We start from the raw sequence: 21,843 nt of genomic DNA, 5'->3' as shown, positions 1-21,843 counted from the left end.
TAAAATCCAGATAATAGAAATGAGTGGGTCAGTTACACCTTATGAAATATTCCAAGAATGGTCTGAAATATTTAGCTTTCAGATCTACAATCAGAATTCAATCAATACTATTGTTATCAATACTAGTGTTTTATAAATTGATTATCAGATGTTTATTGTATAGCAGCAACAATTATCAAGATACCACTGTTTTATAAATTAATCATCAGATGTTTATTGTATAGCAGCAACAATTATCAATACCACTTATAAATTAATTATCAGATGTTTATTGTATAGCAGCAACAATTATCGTAAACACCACTTTTATAAATTATCAGATATTTATTGTATAGCAGAAACAATTATCAACACCACTGTTTTAGAACATAATTATTGAATGTTTATTGTATAGCAGCAACAATTATCGTAAACACCACTTTTATAAATTAATTATCAGATGTTTATTGTATATCAAACAATTATCGTCAACATCACTGTTTTAGAACATAATTATTGAATGTTTATTGTATAGCAGCAACAATTATCGTCAACACCACTGTTTTATAACTTAATTATTGGATGTTTATTGCATATTATCAAGTATAGACGCTTTTGAAAACTGTATTTTCACGACGATTTATTCTTGGGCTGCGAGGATTCGAACCCTGATCTTTTTTGTGTGGTGGTAGGCCAGCACCATTGTCACCTTGTACAGGTCCAGTGGCAACCATACCGGCCTACCACACAGTAGAACTAGGATTTGAACCCTGGACGCCCATAGATGAATTATCATCTGTTCCACGTGCCCATCCATTCCATATGCCCATCCATTGCATATGCCCATCCATTCCATATGCCCATCCATTCCATATGCCCATCCATTGCATATGCCCATCCATTGCATATGCTCATCCATTCCATATGCCCATCCATTCCATATGCCCATCCATTCCATATGCCCATCCATTGCATATACCCATCCATTCCATATGCCCATCCATTCCATATGCCCATCCATTCCATATGCCCATCCATTCCATATGCCCATCCATTGCATATGCCCATCCATTCCATATGCCCATCCATTCCATATGCCCATCCATTCCATATGCCCATCCATTGCATATGCTCATCCATTCCATATGCCCATCCATTCCATATGCCCATCCATTGCATATGCCCATCCATTCCATATGCCCATCCATTCCATATGCCCATCCATTGCATATGCCCATCCATTGCATATGCTCATCCATTCCATATGCCCATCCATTCCATATGCCCATCCATTCCATATGCCCATCCATTCCATATGCCCATCCATTCCATATGCCCATCCATTCCATATGCCCATCCATTGCATATGCCCATCCATTCCATATGCCCATCCATTCCATATGCCCATCCATTCCATATGCCCATCCATTCCATATGCCCATCCATTCCATATACCCATACATTCCCTATACCCATCCATTCCATATTGACGACGTGTCCAGATAAGAGATACAACAATCTTATATCCCCCATCTCCCCTTGTTCACTCGTGATGGGCAGCCAGCCGTCCAGATACTAAAGACAGATAAGCGGTATCTCTCTCCTCCTCCTCCTCCTCTTCTTCCTCCTCCTCCTCCTCCTCTTCCTCCTACTCCTCCTCCTCCTCCTCCTCCTCTTCCTCTTCCTCTTCTTCTTCCTCCTCCTCCTCCTCCTACTCCTCCTACTCCTCCTCTTCCTCCTCTTCTTCCTCTTCCTCCTCCTCCTACTCCTCCTCTTTAGCCTCCTCCTCCTCTTCTTCCTCCTCCTCCTCCTCCTCCTCCTCCTCCTCCTCCTCCTCCTCCTCCTCCTCTTCCTCCTCCTCTTCCTCCTCCTCTTCCTCCTCTTCCTCCTCCTCTTCCTCCTCCTCCTCCTCCTCCTCTCCTCTTCCTCCTCCTCCTCCTCCTCTTCCTCCTCCTCCTCCTCCTCCTCCTCCTCCTCCTCCTCCTCTTCCTCCTCCTCCTCTTCCTCCTCTTCCTCCTCCTCCTCTTCCTCCTCCTCCTCCTCCTGCCCCCGCTATCGTACACTTGACCGTTCTCTTATCACCAGCAGGCTACACCTTGCGACGGACTGCGTACACCCAGCCCAACACGCCCGACCTGGGCCACTCCACACGCTTCAGAGAGGTCGCGACCCCCGAGGTCTTCCTGGACGACCGACCCCAGAAACACGTCAGCTTCCAGAAGGCTATGAGGTGAGGTCAGGCGCAGGTGAGGTCAGGCGCAGGTGAGGTCAGGTGCAGGTGAGGTCAGGTGCAGGTGAGGTCAGGCACAGGTGAAGTCAGGCACAGGTGTGGTCAGGCACAGGTGAGGTCAGGCACAGGTGAGGTCAGGCACAGGTGAAGTCAGGCACAGGTGAGGTCAGGCACAGGTGAGGTCAGGCACAGGTGAAGTCAGGCACAGGTGAGGTCAGGCACAGGTGAGGTCAGGCACAGGCGAGGTCAGGCGCAGGTAAGGTTAGGCGCAGGTGAGGTTAGGCGCAGGTGAGTTCAGGCGCAGGTTAGGTCAGGTGCAGGTGAGGTCAAGCGCAGGTGAGGTCAAGCGCACGTGAGGTCAGACACAGGTGATGTCAGGCACAGGTGAGGTCAGGCAAAGGTGAGGTCAGGTAAAGGTGAGGTCAGGCACAGGCGAGGTCAGGCGCAGGCGAGGTCAGGCGCAGGTGAGGTCAGGCGCAGGTCATCTCAGGGCGGGAGTGCCATCAGCTTGGGAAACGAGGTCAAAGGTGGAGCATGAAGTGAGGTCAGGATATGACGAAACGTCCCGTTGAGTGTATTATGATTAGCAGGGGTCAAGGTCGTTGCCCTGGGGGGTGGGGAGGTCACCAATCGTGCCATGAGGGGTCAGTAAAGGTCACGCCCTCAGTCATGAGTGTCAGCCAAACGATGAGAGGTCAGGTCAGCACAGCAGAGGTCAGAGTGCATTCGTGAGGTCACGTCAGCCTGGGTCAGAGTATGAGCATGAAATCAGCACAGGTTCATGTGATCAGCATGACGTCAGCACAGGTCAAGTTTATCAGCATGACGTCAGCACAGGTCAGAGTTATCAGCATGACGTCAGCACAGATCAGGGTTATCAGCATGAAGTCAGCACAGATCAGGTTTATCAGCATAAGGTCAACACAGGTCAGGGTTGTCAGCATTAGACCGACCCACAGCATGATATGAGCATAATTGTGTGGAGTGTAAGGCGAAGGAGTGGCTGTAAGGCGAAGGGGAAAAAGGAGAAGGGTATACAATGCAGTGGAGGTTCGACACGTCCTACCCCGGCCGCTGTCACTGGGTGACTAACGTGAGGTTCTCCTGGGCAGTATCCGGCCAGGGAGGATGTTGTGAGGAAGTGTCTTGTAACGAGGCTTCCAGAGGCCGTCTGTCAGGCAGAGTGTCGGAACGATGACCCGTGTGTGTGTGTGTGTGTGTGTGTGTGTGTGTGTGGTGGGAGTGTCGGAAAGTATCTATATGGAGGGCTACAGGCCACTGCGGAGGGAAAGGAGCGCAAGGTAGTCACTACGGACGGAGGGAGGTGAAGGGGTAACACGTCATTCTGGGTAGAGAGAGAAGGGAAGGTTTAGAGTCATCATGATAGGAAGGGAGGCCAGAGGGTCAGTGTGGGAGGGAGGGAAGGAAAGGTTGGAGGCCGCTCACATAGGAAGAGGAACCCAGGAGCAGGAACCTCATCTCTCCTCCCCCAGACACCCCTCACACAGCCAGCAGGACCCAGAGAGGCAAGCGTCTGTATGAGATCGGGGCGAGGCGTCCGGGGTGTCCGTCCATATTGGTTATCGGAAGGTATCGGTGAGGTAGACTGGCGATGGTATGGGTCTGAGAACGTGTTTGTCGGGGGGGTTAGATGTCGCTAGGTGTGTGTGTGTGTGTGTGTGCGTGTGTCGGGTGGTCAGTTGGGGACGACTGCTTGGCGGTGCCTCCCGCCGACAGTGATATTAACGTGTCCCCCATATTTAGATGCCTTGAAGACCAGCTGATATCCAAAGGTTAGCATGACGCCGACCCTTTTTCAAGAGAACGCAAAACACCTTTTTACTTCGTTCTGGAGATTCCGGCAACTGCAGATGGCTTACTGTGTCATCGTATTCGCAGTGTTCATTTCCATCACAGGTCACCACTGACAGAATGTCAGTTTCCCACTTGTTACCGGTAGCGTTATGTCGATAAGTCACCTGTCACTCATAAATGGATCGTTCATGATCCGATGAACCTCTGCGGAGGGTTTAATCAACTCGACAACTCGCGATTGAGTTAAGCAGATAGATTGCTCGTTCGTCAAGCCGTGGGTCCTTGAACTTGTCGGCCCGAATCACGCTGCTGTCCGCTGGAGAAATGGCTCTTCTCTACTGGTGTAGGATGAAGGTGTTCCTAAGTGTCCGTATGGACGAGAGATGACTTAGGATGTTTACTTCGGGAAGTATCCCTGTCCTTGTATAAATAGTTCCTGGCACACAAGACATTAGTTCATCTCACGTCTATGTTTTGGTTACCATTTTGTAGACAGGGAATTTTAGGATGACATTGCAGCAGTCCTCGAGCAGATAACCTCGTCGTAGACCATCGGTTCTTCTGGTGTCTGTCTTTTTCTTGTACTCCAAAGACTTAATGTATGTGTTCCACGTCCAGCTACGCTCTCTACACACAGTCTCCTTTCCCACCCCACCTACATGCCCATCCACTCTCTTTCCTCCACTCCATCATTCCTAATCCACCTACATTCCACACACCACAGACGATCCACAACCACCTACACTCCGCTTCCACCCAGACTCTCCACCCCAAGTCACCTCCACTCCACTAACCTTCTCTGTCCCATCTATGCTCCACATCCACCTACGCTTTTAATCTCCATCTTCACTTCCCCGTCATCATCCCTCTCCACCCCACTTACGTTATATATCCACCTACATTCCCTACCCCACGTACACCTCACCCCACTTACGTTCCCCATAGACCTACACCCTCCATGCTCTCCTCAACCTCCCCACCCCACAAGAGCACAACCCCTGTCTCATGCTGTACACTCTGGCCACTTCCCCAATACATGACCTGCGTCGCCTGGGCCTCCTGCGCGACCGATACCCAACCACACTCTCTCTCTCTCTCTCTGTCCCTCTGTCCTGACCTTTGACCCGTCTTGCAGCCGATCAGCGACCGTGGGCGGACTGGAGGAGCACGGGGGCCTGACCCAGGATGACAGCGGGCGTGGCAGCGCCAAATCTGGCGGGTCCAGGAGCCAAGAGAGACTGCTGGATGGACGTCGCTCGCCAGACTACATGGAGCAGAGGGCGCTGGACCAGCTGCTGGCGCCGGTCCTCACCAGGGCTCTCCTTCAGGGTGGGTCATCTGCACATGGCTGTCGGACCCGTGATTGGGGGGGGGGTCCCACATTGTCCACACTTATAGATTAGTCCATGAACGCAGGAGGAAGGTATATTGTGGACACGTGCTCGTGTTCAGCACGACCCTACTACACCACAAGGCTGTCGTGACTACATGGTAAACTTAGCCTTTATACCAAGATACTTTTAGGAGTTTTGTGAGCGTGTGTGAGCATTTGAGTCATTCCATTCTCTGTTTTCCTCTTGTAGACTATTATTCCAAGATGGATAAGGATATATATATATATATATATATATATATATATATATATATATATATATATATATATATAGTGTCTTCGATGTTTAGTATTGTCAATTAGGGACACAGCAGGTGACCAGACCTCACATTATGGAGGAAAGTGAATGGTAAGGGCTATAAGCAGGGGTGAGTGGCAGGCTGCGGTGAGTGGCAGGCAGGGGTGAGTGGCAGGCTGGGGTGAGTGGCTGGCAGGGTTGAGTGGCTGGCAGGGGTGAGTGGCAGGCAGGGGTGAGTGTCAGGCTGGGGTGAGTGGCTGGCAGGGGTGAGTGGCTGGCAGGGGTGAGTGGCAGGCAGGGGTGAGTGGCAGGCTGGGGTGAGTGGCAGGCTGGGGTGAGTGGCTGGCAGGGGTGAGTGGCAGGCAGGGGTGAGTGGCAGGCAGGCGTGAGTGGCTGGCAGGGGTGAGTGGCAGGCAGGGGTGAGTGGCAGGCTGGGGTGAGTGGCAGGCTGGGGTGAGTGGCAGGCAGGGGTGAGTGGCAGGCAGGGGTGAGTGGCAGGCAGGCGTGATTGGCTGGCAGGGGTGAGTGGCAGGCAGGGGTGAGTGGCAGGCTGGGGTGAGTGGCTGGCAGGGGTGAGTGGCTGGCAGGGGTGAGTGGCTGGCTGGGGTGAGTGGCAGGCTGGGGTGAGTGGCAGGCTGGGGTGAGTGGCAGGCAGGTATGAGTGGCAGGCTGGGGTGAGTGGCAGGCAGGGGTGAGTGGCAGGCTGGGGTGAGTGGCAGGCTGGGGTGAGTGGCAGGCTGGGGTGAGTGGCAGGCTGGGGTGAGTGGCAGGCTGGGGTGAGTGGCAGGCTGGGGTGAGTGGCAGGCTGGAGTGAGTGACAGGCTGGGGTGAGTGACAGGCTGGGGTGAGTGGCAGGCTGGGGTGAGTGGCAGGCGGGGTTGAGTGGATATTCTTCGCAGAAATACGAAATCTTTCGCTCAAAAGAGAGAAAACCAGATTCCTCTTGTGAGCGATGGTTTGTGGACAACGCTTAGATAACATAGTGGTGTTTTGCGAGGTGTGGTGTTCATGTGTTTGATGATGTGCAACGATTAATTGTGGTGATTAATGATGTGTGGTGACGTGTATGATGATGTGTAATGATTAATGGAGATGATTAATGATGTGTTGATGTGCCATGATGATGCGTTAATGATCAACTGTAATGATTAACGATGCGAAGCGAGACTTGGCGAGGTTATGAAGTGCTGTGATGTGTCATGATGTATTAAACGGTGGTCATTTCTACGATGGTCGATGACGTTTGATTATATTAATCGGCCGTGACGTGTACCATTCTCAACACTCAGGGGTGAGGTTCCATCTGGAGACGCCAGGTTCTCCTCACTGACATTCCCTTAGCCCACCTGAGCCCCAGGGGCCGTATGCAGAAAACTTCTTAGAATGCTTACGTATGCTTAACCCCAAAGAATTTTACTTAACTGTAAGAATTTTGCTAAGGCATGTTTCTGAAAGCTGCCCAACGCTTAAGTATTTGCTTAGCAGACGACAAATATTTTGACCCAAACTGCATTTCATACTTCTTAAATCTTATGCTTAAGTTTTGCTAAGCAACGTGCTTAGTCCTTTTCTGTGTGGCACTTAAGCCACTTGCTCAGCTAAGCATAAATATAAGCAGAAATCTAAGAATTTTTCTGCATACGGCCCCAGATCTACTGTCATGTCTACGGCATATGCTTCTGTTTCTCCTGCATGACCAGCCATCCACTGATGATCATGATCATGGAAGACCTGTTATCTGGGACACACGATAAGTTCTACCAACACTACCTCACCCTACTAGGCATCTACATCTACCTCGCCCCACTAGGCATCTACCACTACTACCTCACCCCACTAGGCATCTACATCTACCTCGCCCCACTAGGCATCTACCACTACTACCTCACCCCACTAGGCATCTACATCTACCTCGCCCCACTAGGCATCTACCACCACTACCTCACCCTACTAGGCATCTACATCTACCTCCTCCCACTAGGCATCTACCACCACTACCTCACCCCACTAGGTATCTACCTTTACCTTCTCCCACTAGGAATCTACCTCTACCTCCCCCCAATAGGTATCTACCACTACTACCTCACCCCATTAGGCATCTACCACTACTACCTCACCTCACTAGGCATCTACCCCACTAGGCGTCTACCACTGCTACCTCACCCCACTAAGGCACGTACCACTTTAGCTTATCTTACCCAGTGTCTCTTCATTTAGCCTTCCCGGCCACCACAAGTACCACTGTGACACCACTGGATGGTCGTCGAAAACAAAACCCTCGTCTGATAAATATGTACGTATATATAATATACACATAAGGCTTTCGTCCAGGCGTAGCTAGTGTGTGTGTGTATGTGTGTGTGTGTGTGTGTGTGTGTGTGTGTGTGTGTGTGTGTGTGTGTAAAGGACACCATGATGCTGCCGCACTCGTATAATGCCAGCAACAGTTATTTTCAAAAATCATCTAGTGTGGTTCATGCTGTGTATGCCGTTCCTATGAACATTGCCAATGAGCCCAATTCAAAAGGCATTATTCATACATACACGAACCCCACCATCATCGCCTCATCGCTAGTTACAGCCACAGCCTCCTGACCAACACACACACACACACACACACACACACACACTCTCTCTCTCTCTCTCTCTCTCTCTCTCTCTCTCTCTCTCTCTCTCTCTCTCTCTCTCTCAAGATTCCGGGTTAGTTATAATCCTTCAAAACGAAACTGTAGCGGGAACCTGGACACGATGCTGTCCCGGGCCACACACACTCAGTAGCACTGAAGACACTCACACGAACCTGTCGGGCCAGGGCACAGCATACCCAGGAGACGTGGACCATCCACACGTCCTTTGCGGAGAGATGTGTGAGCGCCCTCGAACACCTACCCCCCCACGACAAACATAGACGGCGCTGGACACCATGAGATACATTGCACGACCCGCACTCATGAGCCACCTCCTGCCACGGTCAAAATCCTCATAGACGAAAACCCTCACCAAAATCCCATATACTCAGCCACTGCGAACCGACATCCAGTGAACATGGACCTATGGTAGCGACCTTCTGAGCTGAACAGTTCTTAGACCAGCGACGCAGCGAATGTAGACACACGCTGACCAAAGTGGAACGAAAGCAAAGAACTGCCAAACTAAACCCGGAAAGGGAAAAGGACTGATGGAGTAACCTAAGAACGAGACGTGTGGTGTAAGTCCTGTCGCCAGCATTCTCACCACCCGGAAATTACAGAAATCAGACACCGCTTCATAAACAAATACACCTACATCAGCAGGAGGCCATGAGCCTGCTATCAGCAGTTTAATGACCTGGAACAGACGGTAATACAGAGAAGCAAGACTAGAAATGAATATGCCCCGGTAATGGGTGATCATCGTTGTGGAACAGAAATACATATAACTACAACCATTCCACCATGGAGTATTCGACCCCCTGACGCTACAGAATATTTGCCCTTAGGTTGTGAGGAAGCCAGGGTAACTGACGCTACAGAATATTTGCCCTTAGATTGTGAGGAAGCCAGGGTAACTGACGCTACAGAATATTTGCCCTTAGGTTGTGATGAAGCCAAGGTAACTGACGCTACAGAATATTTGCCCTTAGGTTGTGATGAAGCCAAGGTAACTGACGCTACAGAATATTTGCCCTTAGATTGTGAGGAAGCCAGGGTAACACAGTAGCAGCAAGGCCTGGACAACCAGACACCCCACACAAAGATCCATCGGCTCATCCTTCAAAAGGACAACACATCTCAGGTTAAAGTGGCACCAGGAGGACACCAACATTATGGAACAATAGTCACTATGGGCTTCCAGAGCAGAATCACGATCGCTCCAGAGGGTATAGGAATGACCAGAGGCCGAAGAAAGACACTACACTGTTACTGCTAAATGAAACACACACACACACACACACACACACACACACACACACACACACACACACACACACACATCTGGCCTTTGAGAAAGTGTGGACAATTGGCTGCAAAATATGGGCATGCCAAAAAAGGTAAGAACACTTTCCCATGCAATTGCCTTAACCAAAGTACTAATGATAATGGATAGGAATTTCTATGATAGTAATTTGTGTTGGAGGAGGCTGGGCAAACAGAAGAATCGTAAGCAAGTTTACTGGCATTTAGAAAAATGCGACCCAGCTACAGAGTGATGGAGCGGGTGGGGAACCAGATACAATGAAAGAAGAGCTCCAAAACGTTAGGGCCACAAACTTATATTACGAGGCTTAATGACAGGCCATATAAACAAGAGAGTAACTCAGGAGGGTTCATAAGCAGCCTTGATAAGTCTGTGTACAGATTGTGGCACACTTTTACCAGAGAAACAAGTATACATCCGGTCAAGTCCACGATCCCTTCACATACCAAGCTAGTTCCCAGCCCATACGGCCTGCAGATGACATAGCGTTCATACTGCAGGCGTGACCAGACATGGGAGCACTTCGATCTATCACCAACAGTACCCAGACATTCAAGGTACTGAAGGACAGTGTTCCTCTCTTGGCCTAAAACCAGTTCTCACACGTTCGTGAGAAGCACAAACCACTTAGAAAATAACCACGAAAATAATGGAAACATATGGTTAGCAACACACACACACACACACACACACACACACACACACACACACACAACATATGGAACACACTTTCTTCCCTCAAGAGAGAGGCAACGCTCATCATCCCTAAGAACAACTATGTAAACTCTTCGCTATGTAAGTGAAGTAAAGTATCTTGGTAGCGTTATCATGACCAGCTGGAAGCAGAGTGAGCAGTGTATAACAGAGAGTAACAAACCGTAGCCAATGCTAGGTTGGATTGCCAAGAACTTCGACCATACATCATCAAAAACAAGTCCTGACTATTGTTCAACGTAATGGTAAGGCCGCACGAATTTATCCAGTTCTGGCCTCTATACTTCAGAAAGGACGAACAAAGAAAAAAACTGACCAAGTTCAGAGACGAGCGACAAAACTAATTCTAGTTTTAAGGAACCGACAGTATAAACAGAGGCTGAGAAACTAGACCTTTCTATTCTTCCAAAACGTAGGTTTTAATATTTCTCTTCTGCTGTTATTCACCCACTTCCAGAATAGTTTGCTATTGTCTTGTGAAGTCTGATGCATCTTTCCATAATCCTCATTTGTTTCCCTTCGACTTATATACCATCTTTTCATTGATATATACCATCTTTTTATTGACATATACCATCCTTTTACTGATATATACACTCCTCTTTCCCCAATTTGGCATTTATAGCTTCTTTCGATCTCCTTTGCTGTCCCTCACCAACTTAACGAAATCTTCATTCCACGATTGGAATGCTATCTGATTATACCGTACAATGCGATTGGAATGCCATCTGATTTTGACTTGCACGCACCGCAAGATCGATCTTTACACCCCAACAGTGACATACTATGGCATAAAGACGAAAAAATCTGAGAGCATGCCAACCTCTTAAAGGAAACAATTGATCTCCCTGAGACCTATCGTTCACTGGTGTACAGATCGTTTTTTGTGTTGTGTGTTCCAAAGCGATTGGAATGCTGTATCAAAACACGTAGTGTGAAGAGGGTTGATCGCCTAAGAAACATGATAAGAGAAAGGTGTAGTAGGAAGAGAAGTATGCATGGTATGAGAGAGTTGAAGAGGATGTGATGAAATGGTTTGGACATATGGAGAGGATAAGTGAGGAGAGGTTGACCGAAGAGGGTATTACGTCAGGCTAAAGAAAACCAGAAAACCCAGAGAAAAGACGGAAGCATGGAGTGAAAGATGCTGTAAGTGTATGGAGTATGAGCATGCAAGAGGGTGCGAGATGTGCGTGGGATAGAGCGAACTGGAACGAAACTGTACAAAACGGGGGTGACGTGTTCTCAATAGACTAAACCAGGGCATAAGAACCAGTAGGGAAACACCACGGAATGGTCTGTGGGGCCTAATTATGTGTGTATACGGGTCTATAGTTCCAGTCCATTATATATGACCAATTGAGGCTTCATGTCAGCGAATGAGACCATCATTTGCCTGCTTATGGTGCTACATCGCTACCGCGGGAAACGGTAACAAGCATGGAAAAAAATATGTACTCGTGTAGTTCTCTCTTCATTAACCACTCCTTTCTTATATATATATATATATATATATATATATATATATATATATATATATATATATATATATATATATATATATATAATCTAACATATCCTTCATATTTTCAGAGCTTATGGTCTTCGTAATGACAGCATATGATGAAGATTTTCAGTGCTTCTCAATTTTTTTTCATTTATTTGTCATATATATATATATATATATATATATATATATATATATATATATATATATATATATAGATAGATAGATAGATAGATAGATAGATAGATAGAGAGAGAGATAGGTACATAGATAGAAAGATTATATAGGAAAAGATATACATATATATATATATATATATATATATATATATATATATATATATATATATATATATATATATATATATACACTGATAAATATCTTTAACATGTCCTGGACACGTGGAGCAAAGGTAAATAGTAATCATTGATATCTATAGATAGGTAGATAAAGTTATTTCCGTATCTCTTTCCATTTCGATAACTGCCTAGCTTGGCTTGGACACCTTACTTTTGATAACATCTTCCTTTGCATATGTTTTCGTCTTTTCTTATCACAGTTCCTTATATTTCATGCATTCGTTATCTCTGTTACTCCTATCACCTCTGCATCTGTGGCGTCCTGTCGCCCCTTGATAATTTCTATGCCTCGTATGCTCTTCTGTCCTGTTATTGATAATTTCTATGCCTCGTATGCTCTTCTGTCCTATATGTAATTTTAATTGTCTTTTTGTTATATATCTTTGACGTCTTTTGGGTTTTGTCTTTCCCTGATTAATAGTTCCTTGCTTTGCATCTTTTTATTTTCATCCCCTACACTATCCTCTTGAACGCCTGTTGTTTTCTCTTGTACATCTCCCAATCAGACGCACTCCTTCACACGTGAGCAACGCCAATACGGCTCACCATTCTGGATTCCATGAATTATGTGTCTCTGTTACCTTGCCTTATTTTGATGGCTCCTTAGTTTGCCTTGTGTTTGTATTCTTCATCAGTTACTCTCTTTATTTTGTATCTTAAGTACTTTTCCTCTCGTTCTTCATCCTATACGTCTAAATTTTCATGATCATCTTGCTCGTATTGCCTCCACAGTTCTTAATTTGTCTTCTTATCTTATTAGACTCTTCCCTCCACTCTTCTTGTTCACTGCTGAATCTATAATACTCTGGTATATCTTTTCTGTTCTCAGTCATTCCTCGTAATGTATATTTTTTGGTACATTTTATACTCACAGAAACGTGACACATATGTATGTCAGTGGCCCTTTTTTCCCTTCCTCAATACCCCTCATCTTTAGTAATCTCTTCATATTCATACCCCTTATTTTCGAATATGACATTTTTCTTGATATGTTTATAAGTTTGTTATATGTTTGGTACCCCATCTCTTCTTACGAACTCAATGCCTTACATCATACCTCTCATACTTTATTCCTTTATGTCTTATGTCTTTGGCACCTTTGCTATTGGCAAGACTCCTCACTTTGTTTTTGGTGTATCTTCTCTTATCTACATCTCATTGTGTTGATATTACTGTGGCCAACGTCCTTTCTCTGGCTATAAATTCTACTAACATCTCACTTTTTGTCTTCACTCACTCGACGGTCCATGAATGAATTCAGTGCCTCTGATAGCGTCTTTTCCTTATTCGTCACCTGATATCCAGTGTGTGTAAGCCAACTAATTAGTACTGACATGCTGGTGGTGTTTGCAGCAGTAATATCACTTGTAGAAGATGATTAACTAGATCAGAACATGTGTATAGTTAACACCAATAAGTGCTCAGAAAAGTGCATGAATGTGTGTATGTGTGGCTGAGCCTGGCGCTTCTCTATGTGCCTTGTGGATGCAAAAATGCCAAGTTCTTCGCTGAATTGCCAACTTTCCCGCTAGAGGATTTACACGTTCCCCCATCCTGGCTTCAGCCGTCTAAAGGACTCACTGGTTAGGTAGATCGTAATGACACCCATTTAGTCATTATCTTTGACGTCATAATGAGTGTAAGAACACCTCTCCTTGACCAGAAAGAGGGGACGAAAAAGATGTCTCATTTTTTCATACATGTCCACCATAGCTTTTAAGTTTGAATCAGAGTGTCACTGATCAGTGCTTAGTAACTGTGTCCCGTTCGTTCACTCAGAGCCAGGTGACAAGAAACAAAGAAAGCACCCAGGAGAGGCTTTGAAGAGGTCAGGGGGTCAAGAGGTCGACTATGAGGCAGGGTCAAGGTCAAGGTCCAGAACGCCTTCCATCAGGAGAAAGAAGACAGAAAAGATAACCATAGGCGTTCAGACTGATGACCCAATGGGACTCGGAGCCCCTCGGAGGGGGCCTGAGCCCAGGGACGGGGTGTGGGGAGAGGGGAGTGGCCCAGGGAGGGCGAAGGCACCAGCTGACACAACTGCCAAACGTCAACAGAAACCCAGGACCAGGGTGGTGGTGGTAGAGGCGGGTGGCCAGGTGAAGCCAACTCGAAAAGAGACGGTGCACTTCAGCGACCAGCTCAACGAAACCATCCACGTCACACACAGGCCCAGAAACCCGGACAAACCCGTGAAACGGACGAAAGATAAAGCAGTTGGTTCAACAGTCACGCCAGATGTAGCGAGGGCCGCCGCGCCTCCCACCAGGTCACCGGTAGTCGAGAAAAAGACGTCCTCCAGAGGGCGTCTCGAGCCGACGAAAGACGCGAACGTCAGGGGCAACCCGGTGGCCTCAGAGGGGATAGCGAAGTCAGCATCCCAGGTCAGCAAAGTGTCTATGGGGATGCAGACCGAATCACTGACGCCCTCTGTACTTCGTAACCCTATTTTCTTGACGGAGGATTTAGACACGAGCGTGGACTGGCAGGGAGAGGAGAGCTCCGTGGACCTGCACACAAGTGCCAGTTGCTCAGCCTGGCAGACAGACGAGAGTTCGTTCAACTGGCAGACGGACGCCAGTTCCTACACTCGACACATGGACGCCTATCCACTCCCTGGTAAGGATGATCTCAGCTCCCTCGGTCTGGGCTCCGGTCAGAATACAGACGCAGAGGACGTCCTCAATATAGATATAGACAGCATAGGAGGGCGGAGACACAGGCAAATCCCAGAGGTGCTGGTGAGGGAGAATGTGGCCTGGGACGGGGGAGGCACCACTCCAATATACGGGCTTGGTCAACGTGACGAGATGAGAAGTAGAGTTATGGAGAATACGAGAAATACTGATGAAGCGAAAATCAGAGAGAGGTGCAAAGGCCGATACGAAAAGGGTGATAGAAATGATAGTAGGATAGTCGAGAGAAGGGAGAAAGAAGAGGAGGTCAGTCGAGAGGAAAGTCAGAATTATGATGATCAAGACCCAGATATTATGCTCCGAAGACTTCGCTTTCGACGTCAGATGGCAGAGGACTTCCTGCAACAGGTTGCTCCAGCGGGTAAGGGCGCTGTGCAAAGCAGCCCCAAGGGTCTGAGCCCAGTTCCAGGCGAGAGAGGCCGTGAAGAGCCTCCGACATCGGCAGACGCCAACATTTCATCAACATTCCCAAGAAAAAATGCAAAAGACGCCAAACCCAACAACAAGACATCAGCCATACCTCAGGAATATTTTGAAGACTGGAAGGGTAAAGTCCCGCTGGAGACCAGCAGAACTTGGCCCAAACGTTCCATCGACGCTGAGAGATCGGATGACATAGATTTAAGAGCCTTTGATATGATGTGTGATCCCCGTGTCGCTGATCGCAGAAAGACGGGTAAACCCAACCCTCCCTATAAGACGAGCCACCTGGAGATCAACCTCGTTTACGACGAGCAAAAATGCTTGAAAATCAGTAGTAGCCAAACGACGTTACATTCGGAAGGTAACGCTCGAAACGAGACAATCACTCCTCAAAGTCCAACAAAAATGTCGCGTCCGGGGAACCTCGCTTTTCAAAAAGATCGAAAGGACAAGGCTGAAATGGCGACACTGACTATAGAGAAACGAGCCAAGCACTCGCGAGTGGAGGAAATTTCCGACGATTACCCGCGGAGTGAGAACGACTACAAACCGTCGACCTCCGTCAGTCCATCAAGCAAGAAGGGTTCCACCCGACCAGACGGAACCAAGAGCATGCAAAGGAAAAAAAAGACAAGCCAGAGGGACTTGAGTGAGGCGTCTGCCGCGGCCCACAAGGCTACCAAACCTCAGGAGATAATGGCGGAACACAAGAAAGCCAGACCAAAGGACCAGTTACTGGAGCCGACGGGAATGGGTCGTAACTTTGTGTGTTACACGACGGACACCAGTTCCACCGTAACCAACACAGACTCCGTCGGACGGCGGGTTCGGAGGGTGAGAAAGAAGACCCTTGCGATACAGACCGATTGCGACGGTATGGTGATTCCTGAGCAGAGAGAAGACACTCAAGAAGGTGGCGGGAAAGCCAGGAAAGATGTTAAGGAGGCTCTCGTAAAATTGAAGGAGGTTCCCATCCAAGCGGCTGAGCCAGTCAGAGAAAACGACTCAACTAGAGAAAACGAGTCTTCTAACTCAGCGGTAACATCACTAAGGCGGAAAAAGAGCGTAAGGCGAAAATCAAGGTGTATTCAAACTAGCCTTTCCCCAGATGATAACGACACTCTTACTCCACCAGTTACTCCTAACCCTACAGTGGAGTCCGCACGTCCTCCAGGAGTTCACAGAGACGGTGGGACAAGCCCCAGCAGGTTACAAGTTCCCAACTCGAGAACGGGAAGGTCAGAGAGGAATCTCTCGGACCAAGAGTCGAAGCAGGACACGGCCTCGATCAACACCAACACCAGCTCACTGCGGCGGATGAGGAAGGTGAGGAAGACGACGGCAACAACGCAGACAGACGACCGTCCCGATCACTTTCCCTGTGGCGCGTTCCCTCCTGACGCTCAGCCAGACTCGATATCGGTTCGAACCAGCTCCCTTCGACGCATCAGAAAGACGGAGAAGAGAACGATGGGAATCCAGACTGACGAGGCGATACCAGTGACCGTCGAGAACCTGCACCTGACGCTAACAGACCTGACAGGTCGTAGGGACGTGAGGGCATTGCTGGGGGGACCATCCCAGACCGACTCCCTCATATACGTGAACATCCCGGCCGCCTTCCTGGAGTTGGGCGAGTCCGGCAACGACGCCGATGTGAGCGGAGCCGAGAGCGACGACCAGGAGGGGCTCCCTCGGGGCGGCGCCCCCAGGACGTACAGCAAGGTGGCGGAGGAGAGCGAGGACGAAGAGCCATGCGCCAGTGCCGTGTGCAGTACTAAGCTCCTCGAGGCCGCGGGATGCGGGCCGTTCCTCGCCCAGAGTAGAATGAACATCTCGCTCCTTAACGTGACGTACGACGTCGGAGTGGAGACGCACGTCGGCGGCCCAGAGGGCGAGAGTGATCATGATGACACGACAGGCATTCCGGATGGTGAAAGTGACTACGAGGACGACACGGGCGCTCCCGATGGTGAAAGTGATCATGACGTAGGTGCCCAAGTTGGGGTAAGTGATGATGAGACTGACTTGGGAGCCCCAGATGGTGAAAGTGACCATGAAACTTATACAATTAGCGCTTCAAACCGTGAAAGTGACCACGATATAGAAGATGACTCGGACACAGACGACCGTGATGGTAACAGTGACGATAGTGAAGGGGATCACTTTGAAATGATGGGCCTGAAGTGCGGTGAAGCCCCTGCACGACCAAGGGACGCCGGCAGTGACGAAGACGACAGCGAAGAGAACACTGGTAATATTTATGTGGTGGAATATCAACAGACCACAGAAGCGGAGAGCGAGGCTGAGCTGGGTCCTCTAGAGGAGAGAGATGACGAATTTCTGAACCTCTACTACGTGAGACATTTCAGTGACGTAAACACAGACAACGACGGAAGATACGAGGTTGAAGACAGGGGGAAGAGAAACACCGGGTATGAGAGGGAGGAGGAACATGATGTGAGCGTCAGCGAAAGAGAAGATGAATATAACACTCGAGAACATGAAGAACATGATAATGTAGACACACCCATGCATGACGATAAGAGACATTCGAATGTGGCAGATCAGGAAAGAAAGATCAAAATGTTTGAGGAATATCTGCTGAAGAAAGTGGCAGATGACACGGATCCGGGAACAGAAGATGAACGATCGTTGGGAGCAGAAGGTGAACCATCAAGAGAAGGTGAATGCTCACACGAAGGCAAGAATTTACAAAATGCTGATGCGAATACGAGAGAAAACGGAGAAGAAATATCCCAAGGAATCCAAGAGGAATGCGGAGTGACTGAACGGTCTGCAACCACTGGAAACGACGGAGGTAAAGGCCATGAGTTCGGCGAAGACGATCGGGACGACACGGAGAACGTAGAGATCGGGTCCGCAGTGCCATCGGCGACGCTCGAAGAGGACGCAGCTCAGACCAAACGCATCAACGCCCTTGAGGCTGGAGTCGTCCCTCCTGCTGTAGAAGAGCGACGGCCGCTGCTGGAAGCCTCGAATCCAGACGCATATGCGACGAAAGAGAATAGATCAAGTGAAAGACACGAGGGATGGGGAACCAAAGGAAGTGACAGAGCTGCAGGGAATGGCACCAGGCCAGACTTCCCCTTAAGAACTGGGGACCCCCGTGTGGCTACCGACACATCCTCAGACTTGAGTGCCAGGACTGGCAATAGGAAGAGAGCATCGAGGCCTGAGAGGGAAAAGAGATCAGTCTTTGGGAAGGAGAAATCCAGAGAGAAGCGACCACTTCATGAGAAAGGATCCTTTGTTGATAGAGCCTCACATTCCAGTGTGGAGATGTGTGATAAAGATGCGAACGAAAATACGCAGCAGGTACGTACTCGAGCCTCTGGAAGCGAGTCGCTTGTAAGTGGGCAAGTGTCTGGTCCAGGAAAGAGAGTCAGAGCCACTGAAGATCAGCTGGCTGCGAGAGACAGGGTTGCTGAAGGTACTGGAAACGAAAGGGAGCTAAAAGAGGAACAACAGACTTGGCAAAATAGATCAGTTACTGAGGGACATGAAGACAACGGAACTCGGGCCTTACACACACCATTATCAAGTTTACTCGACGCCACTCAAATGCAAGTCGGGGAAGACACTGTTGAAATACCTCGTCCTCCTCATTCAAATGAACTGGAAGAACCTCATTCGCCTCATGCAAGCGAGCTGGAAGAAGGACCTCACACTAGTGCGCTGGAAAAAGAACCTTCTGCTCATACAAGCAAACTGGAAGAGCTTCGGCCTCCTCATAAAACTGAGCTGGAGGAACCTCATCCTCCTCATACAAGTGAGCTGGAAGGAGGATCTGGCACAAGTGAGCTGGAAAAAGAACCTCATTCTCCTCATACAAGTGAGCTGAGGGAAGAACCTCATCCTCCTCATACAAGTGAGCTGAGGGAAGAACCTCATCCTCCTTATACAAGTGAGCTGAGGGAAGAACCTTATCCTCCTCATACAAGTGAGCTGAGGGAAGAACCTCACCCTCCTTATACAAGTGAGCTGAGGGAAGAACCTCATCCTCCTCATACAAGTGAGCTGAGGGAAGAACCTCATCCTCCTCATACAAGTGAGCTGAGGGAAGAACCTCATCCTCCTCATAAAAATGAGCTGGAAGAAGAAGCAGCACCCCAACCTCCTCATACAAGTGAGCTGCAGGAGCCTCATCCTCCTCATAAAAGTGGCCGGGAAGACAGCGCTGAAAACCAAACGCTGCAAAGAGAAAGCATCATCATGGAAAGCAACGAAGAAAATGGGCGATTACATTCAAGTGAGACTCTCCCTCACCACCCAGACGAGGCGGACGGCAGCAGAAGGGTCTTGGAGATTCCCCGCATCAACATCTTCGAGGAGGAGGAGAGTGCAGACTCGATGGAGGACGCCAGGTCGCTCGAGTCGGGCCACACGTTCAGCGAAGACGAGGACGACGTGCTGGTCATAACTTACAGGCCATTCCAGAGGAAAGGGAGCAGTAGAGAAGGGAGCGAGTCCACGCAGAGAGATACAGACTCCATGCAGAGAGAGACAGACTCCATGCAGAGAGAGACAGACTCCATGCAGAGAGATACAGACTCCATGCAGAGAGATACAGACTCCATGCAGAGAGACACAGACTCGATGCAGAGAGACATAGACTCCATGCAGAGAGACACAGACTCCATGCAGAGAGATACAGACTCCATGCAGAGAGATACAAACTCCATGGAGAGAAATACGGACTCCATGCAGAGAGATACAGACTCCATGCAGAGAGATACAGACTCCATGCAGAGAGATACAGACTCCATGCAGAGAGATACAGACTCCATTCAGAGAGATACAGACTCCATGCAGAGAGAGACAGACTCCATGCAGAGAGATACAGACTCCATGCAGAGAAATACAGACTCCATGCAGAGAGATACAGACTCCATGCACAAAGGCACAGAGTCCATGCATAGAAAGTCCATGCACAGAGATACAGAGTCTATGCCCAGAGATACAGAGGAGTCCATGCAGAGAGAGACAGAGTCCATGCAGAGAGATACGGGATCCATGCAGAAAGATACAGAGTCCATGCACAAAGAAATAGCGTCCATGCATAGAGATACAAAGTCCATGCAGAGAGATGCAGAGTCCATGCAGAGATATATAGGGTCTGTACACAGAGATACAGAGGCCATACAGAGAGATACCAGAGATAAAGAATCTGTACACAGAGATACAGAGGCCGTACACTCGCATCCAGACAGAGACCCGGGGGAGAGACTTATGTACAAGGAGGTAGAGAGGAGAGATGATAAAAGGGGGAAATGGAAACGGTCGAGATGGCCGAGGAACAGGAAAGCAGGAGACGAAAAAGACGTCGACAGGAGAGAGGTCGAGGGTAAGACGCCAGAGACGGCCGACGATGGACTCGCGTTGCCGCGGGAGGAGGGGAAGAAGAAGAAGCGCCGGCCAAGGAGAAGGAAGGTAAAACATAAGAAAGAATGGCTGGAAGAGAGAGGGAGAGCGACGCTGGCAGGGTCCCCTGGCCAGGACAGGGACCCAAACGGCCAGGGGAGGCTCACCGCAGGATTAGTGAGCGGGAACGAAAACCCTAGAGAGGTGCGCGAGGCGGAAGGCGCGGGGGATAAAGGTAAAGCAGGAGTGATAAGATCGGCGAGCAGCGTGGTGGGAACGAGAGAGAGAACAGGGGAAGAGGAAGGGACAGGACAGGGAGATGCAGGGAAGGACATGTATAAAGGTTCAACGTATAGACCTTGGGCCGAGGAGGTCGAGGACTCGCACGAGTGGGTCACACACCAGAGCGATGCCGACAGACTGAGTCCAGCTGGTATGGACCCAAGTCGCACATCCCTGGACGACACAGGCGAAACTGGAGACAGAGCCGAAGGAACAGAAGGAGCTCAAAGGAACGTAGCGACGGACGTGGAGATGTCGACGGAGGACGACACCTCCTATTATGAGGAGGATTCAAGTCGCTGTGAGGAAGAGAGCGAGGGGGTCGAGGAGGGAGGCGGGGAACAAAATGCTTACGTGGAGTACATGATGATCCGGGCAGGAGGCTGCCAGGAGGAGATGAGGGCCGTCGACCTCATCTTCAAGGAGGTGTTTAAGGAATACGACGATAGTGAGTTCCTGACGGATGATGACGTCTCTGAGAGCGAGTTTGGGCATCACTTGCCCTACATGACCGGGAGGGACGAGGGCTTGGCTCATACCGTGCTCCAGGAGGCGGCTGGGGCCACTAGCCAGGTGGCATATTGCCACCCAGAGCCCCAGGGAATGGGCCATCGCCTTCCCCAAGTGGGTACTGAACCACGACCTCAGAGAGCCAAAGCCAATGCGAAATCAAAAGACGAGGAAGACTCATTTCAAGACGCCCGGCAGGCTGGTGAGACAGAAGGTCAGTACCCATGACCCTGCCTCAAGTTGACCCGACCCGACCTTATACTGGCTATCCAATAATACCCTGAATTGTGTGGCTAATCACTGCAAGGTACGACTAACGAGTTAACACTTGGTCTCATGAGTAGGTCTTCCGTCG

The 21,843-nt window shown here is 49.1% G+C and overlaps 1 protein-coding gene across 1 annotated transcript in view; it reads left to right on the top strand.

Moving 5' to 3' along the window:
• Positions 1–21,843, top strand: part of LOC139745986 (uncharacterized) — a 318,309-nt gene that overhangs the window by 162,656 nt on the left and 133,810 nt on the right. The window contains exons 6-8 of the mRNA XM_071656747.1: positions 2,068–2,209; positions 5,160–5,353; positions 13,972–21,702. Coding sequence (XP_071512848.1) covers positions 2,068–2,209; positions 5,160–5,353; positions 13,972–21,702 — 8,067 coding nt within the window. The remainder of the gene's footprint in view (positions 1–2,067; positions 2,210–5,159; positions 5,354–13,971; positions 21,703–21,843) is intronic.

Source organism: Panulirus ornatus, chromosome 63 (genome assembly GCF_036320965.1).
Source record: "Panulirus ornatus isolate Po-2019 chromosome 63, ASM3632096v1, whole genome shotgun sequence".
NCBI lineage: Eukaryota > Metazoa > Arthropoda > Malacostraca > Decapoda > Palinuridae > Panulirus > Panulirus ornatus.
The sequence above is the reverse complement of the archived record's forward strand: the minus strand, read 5'-3'. Positions and strand labels throughout refer to the sequence as shown.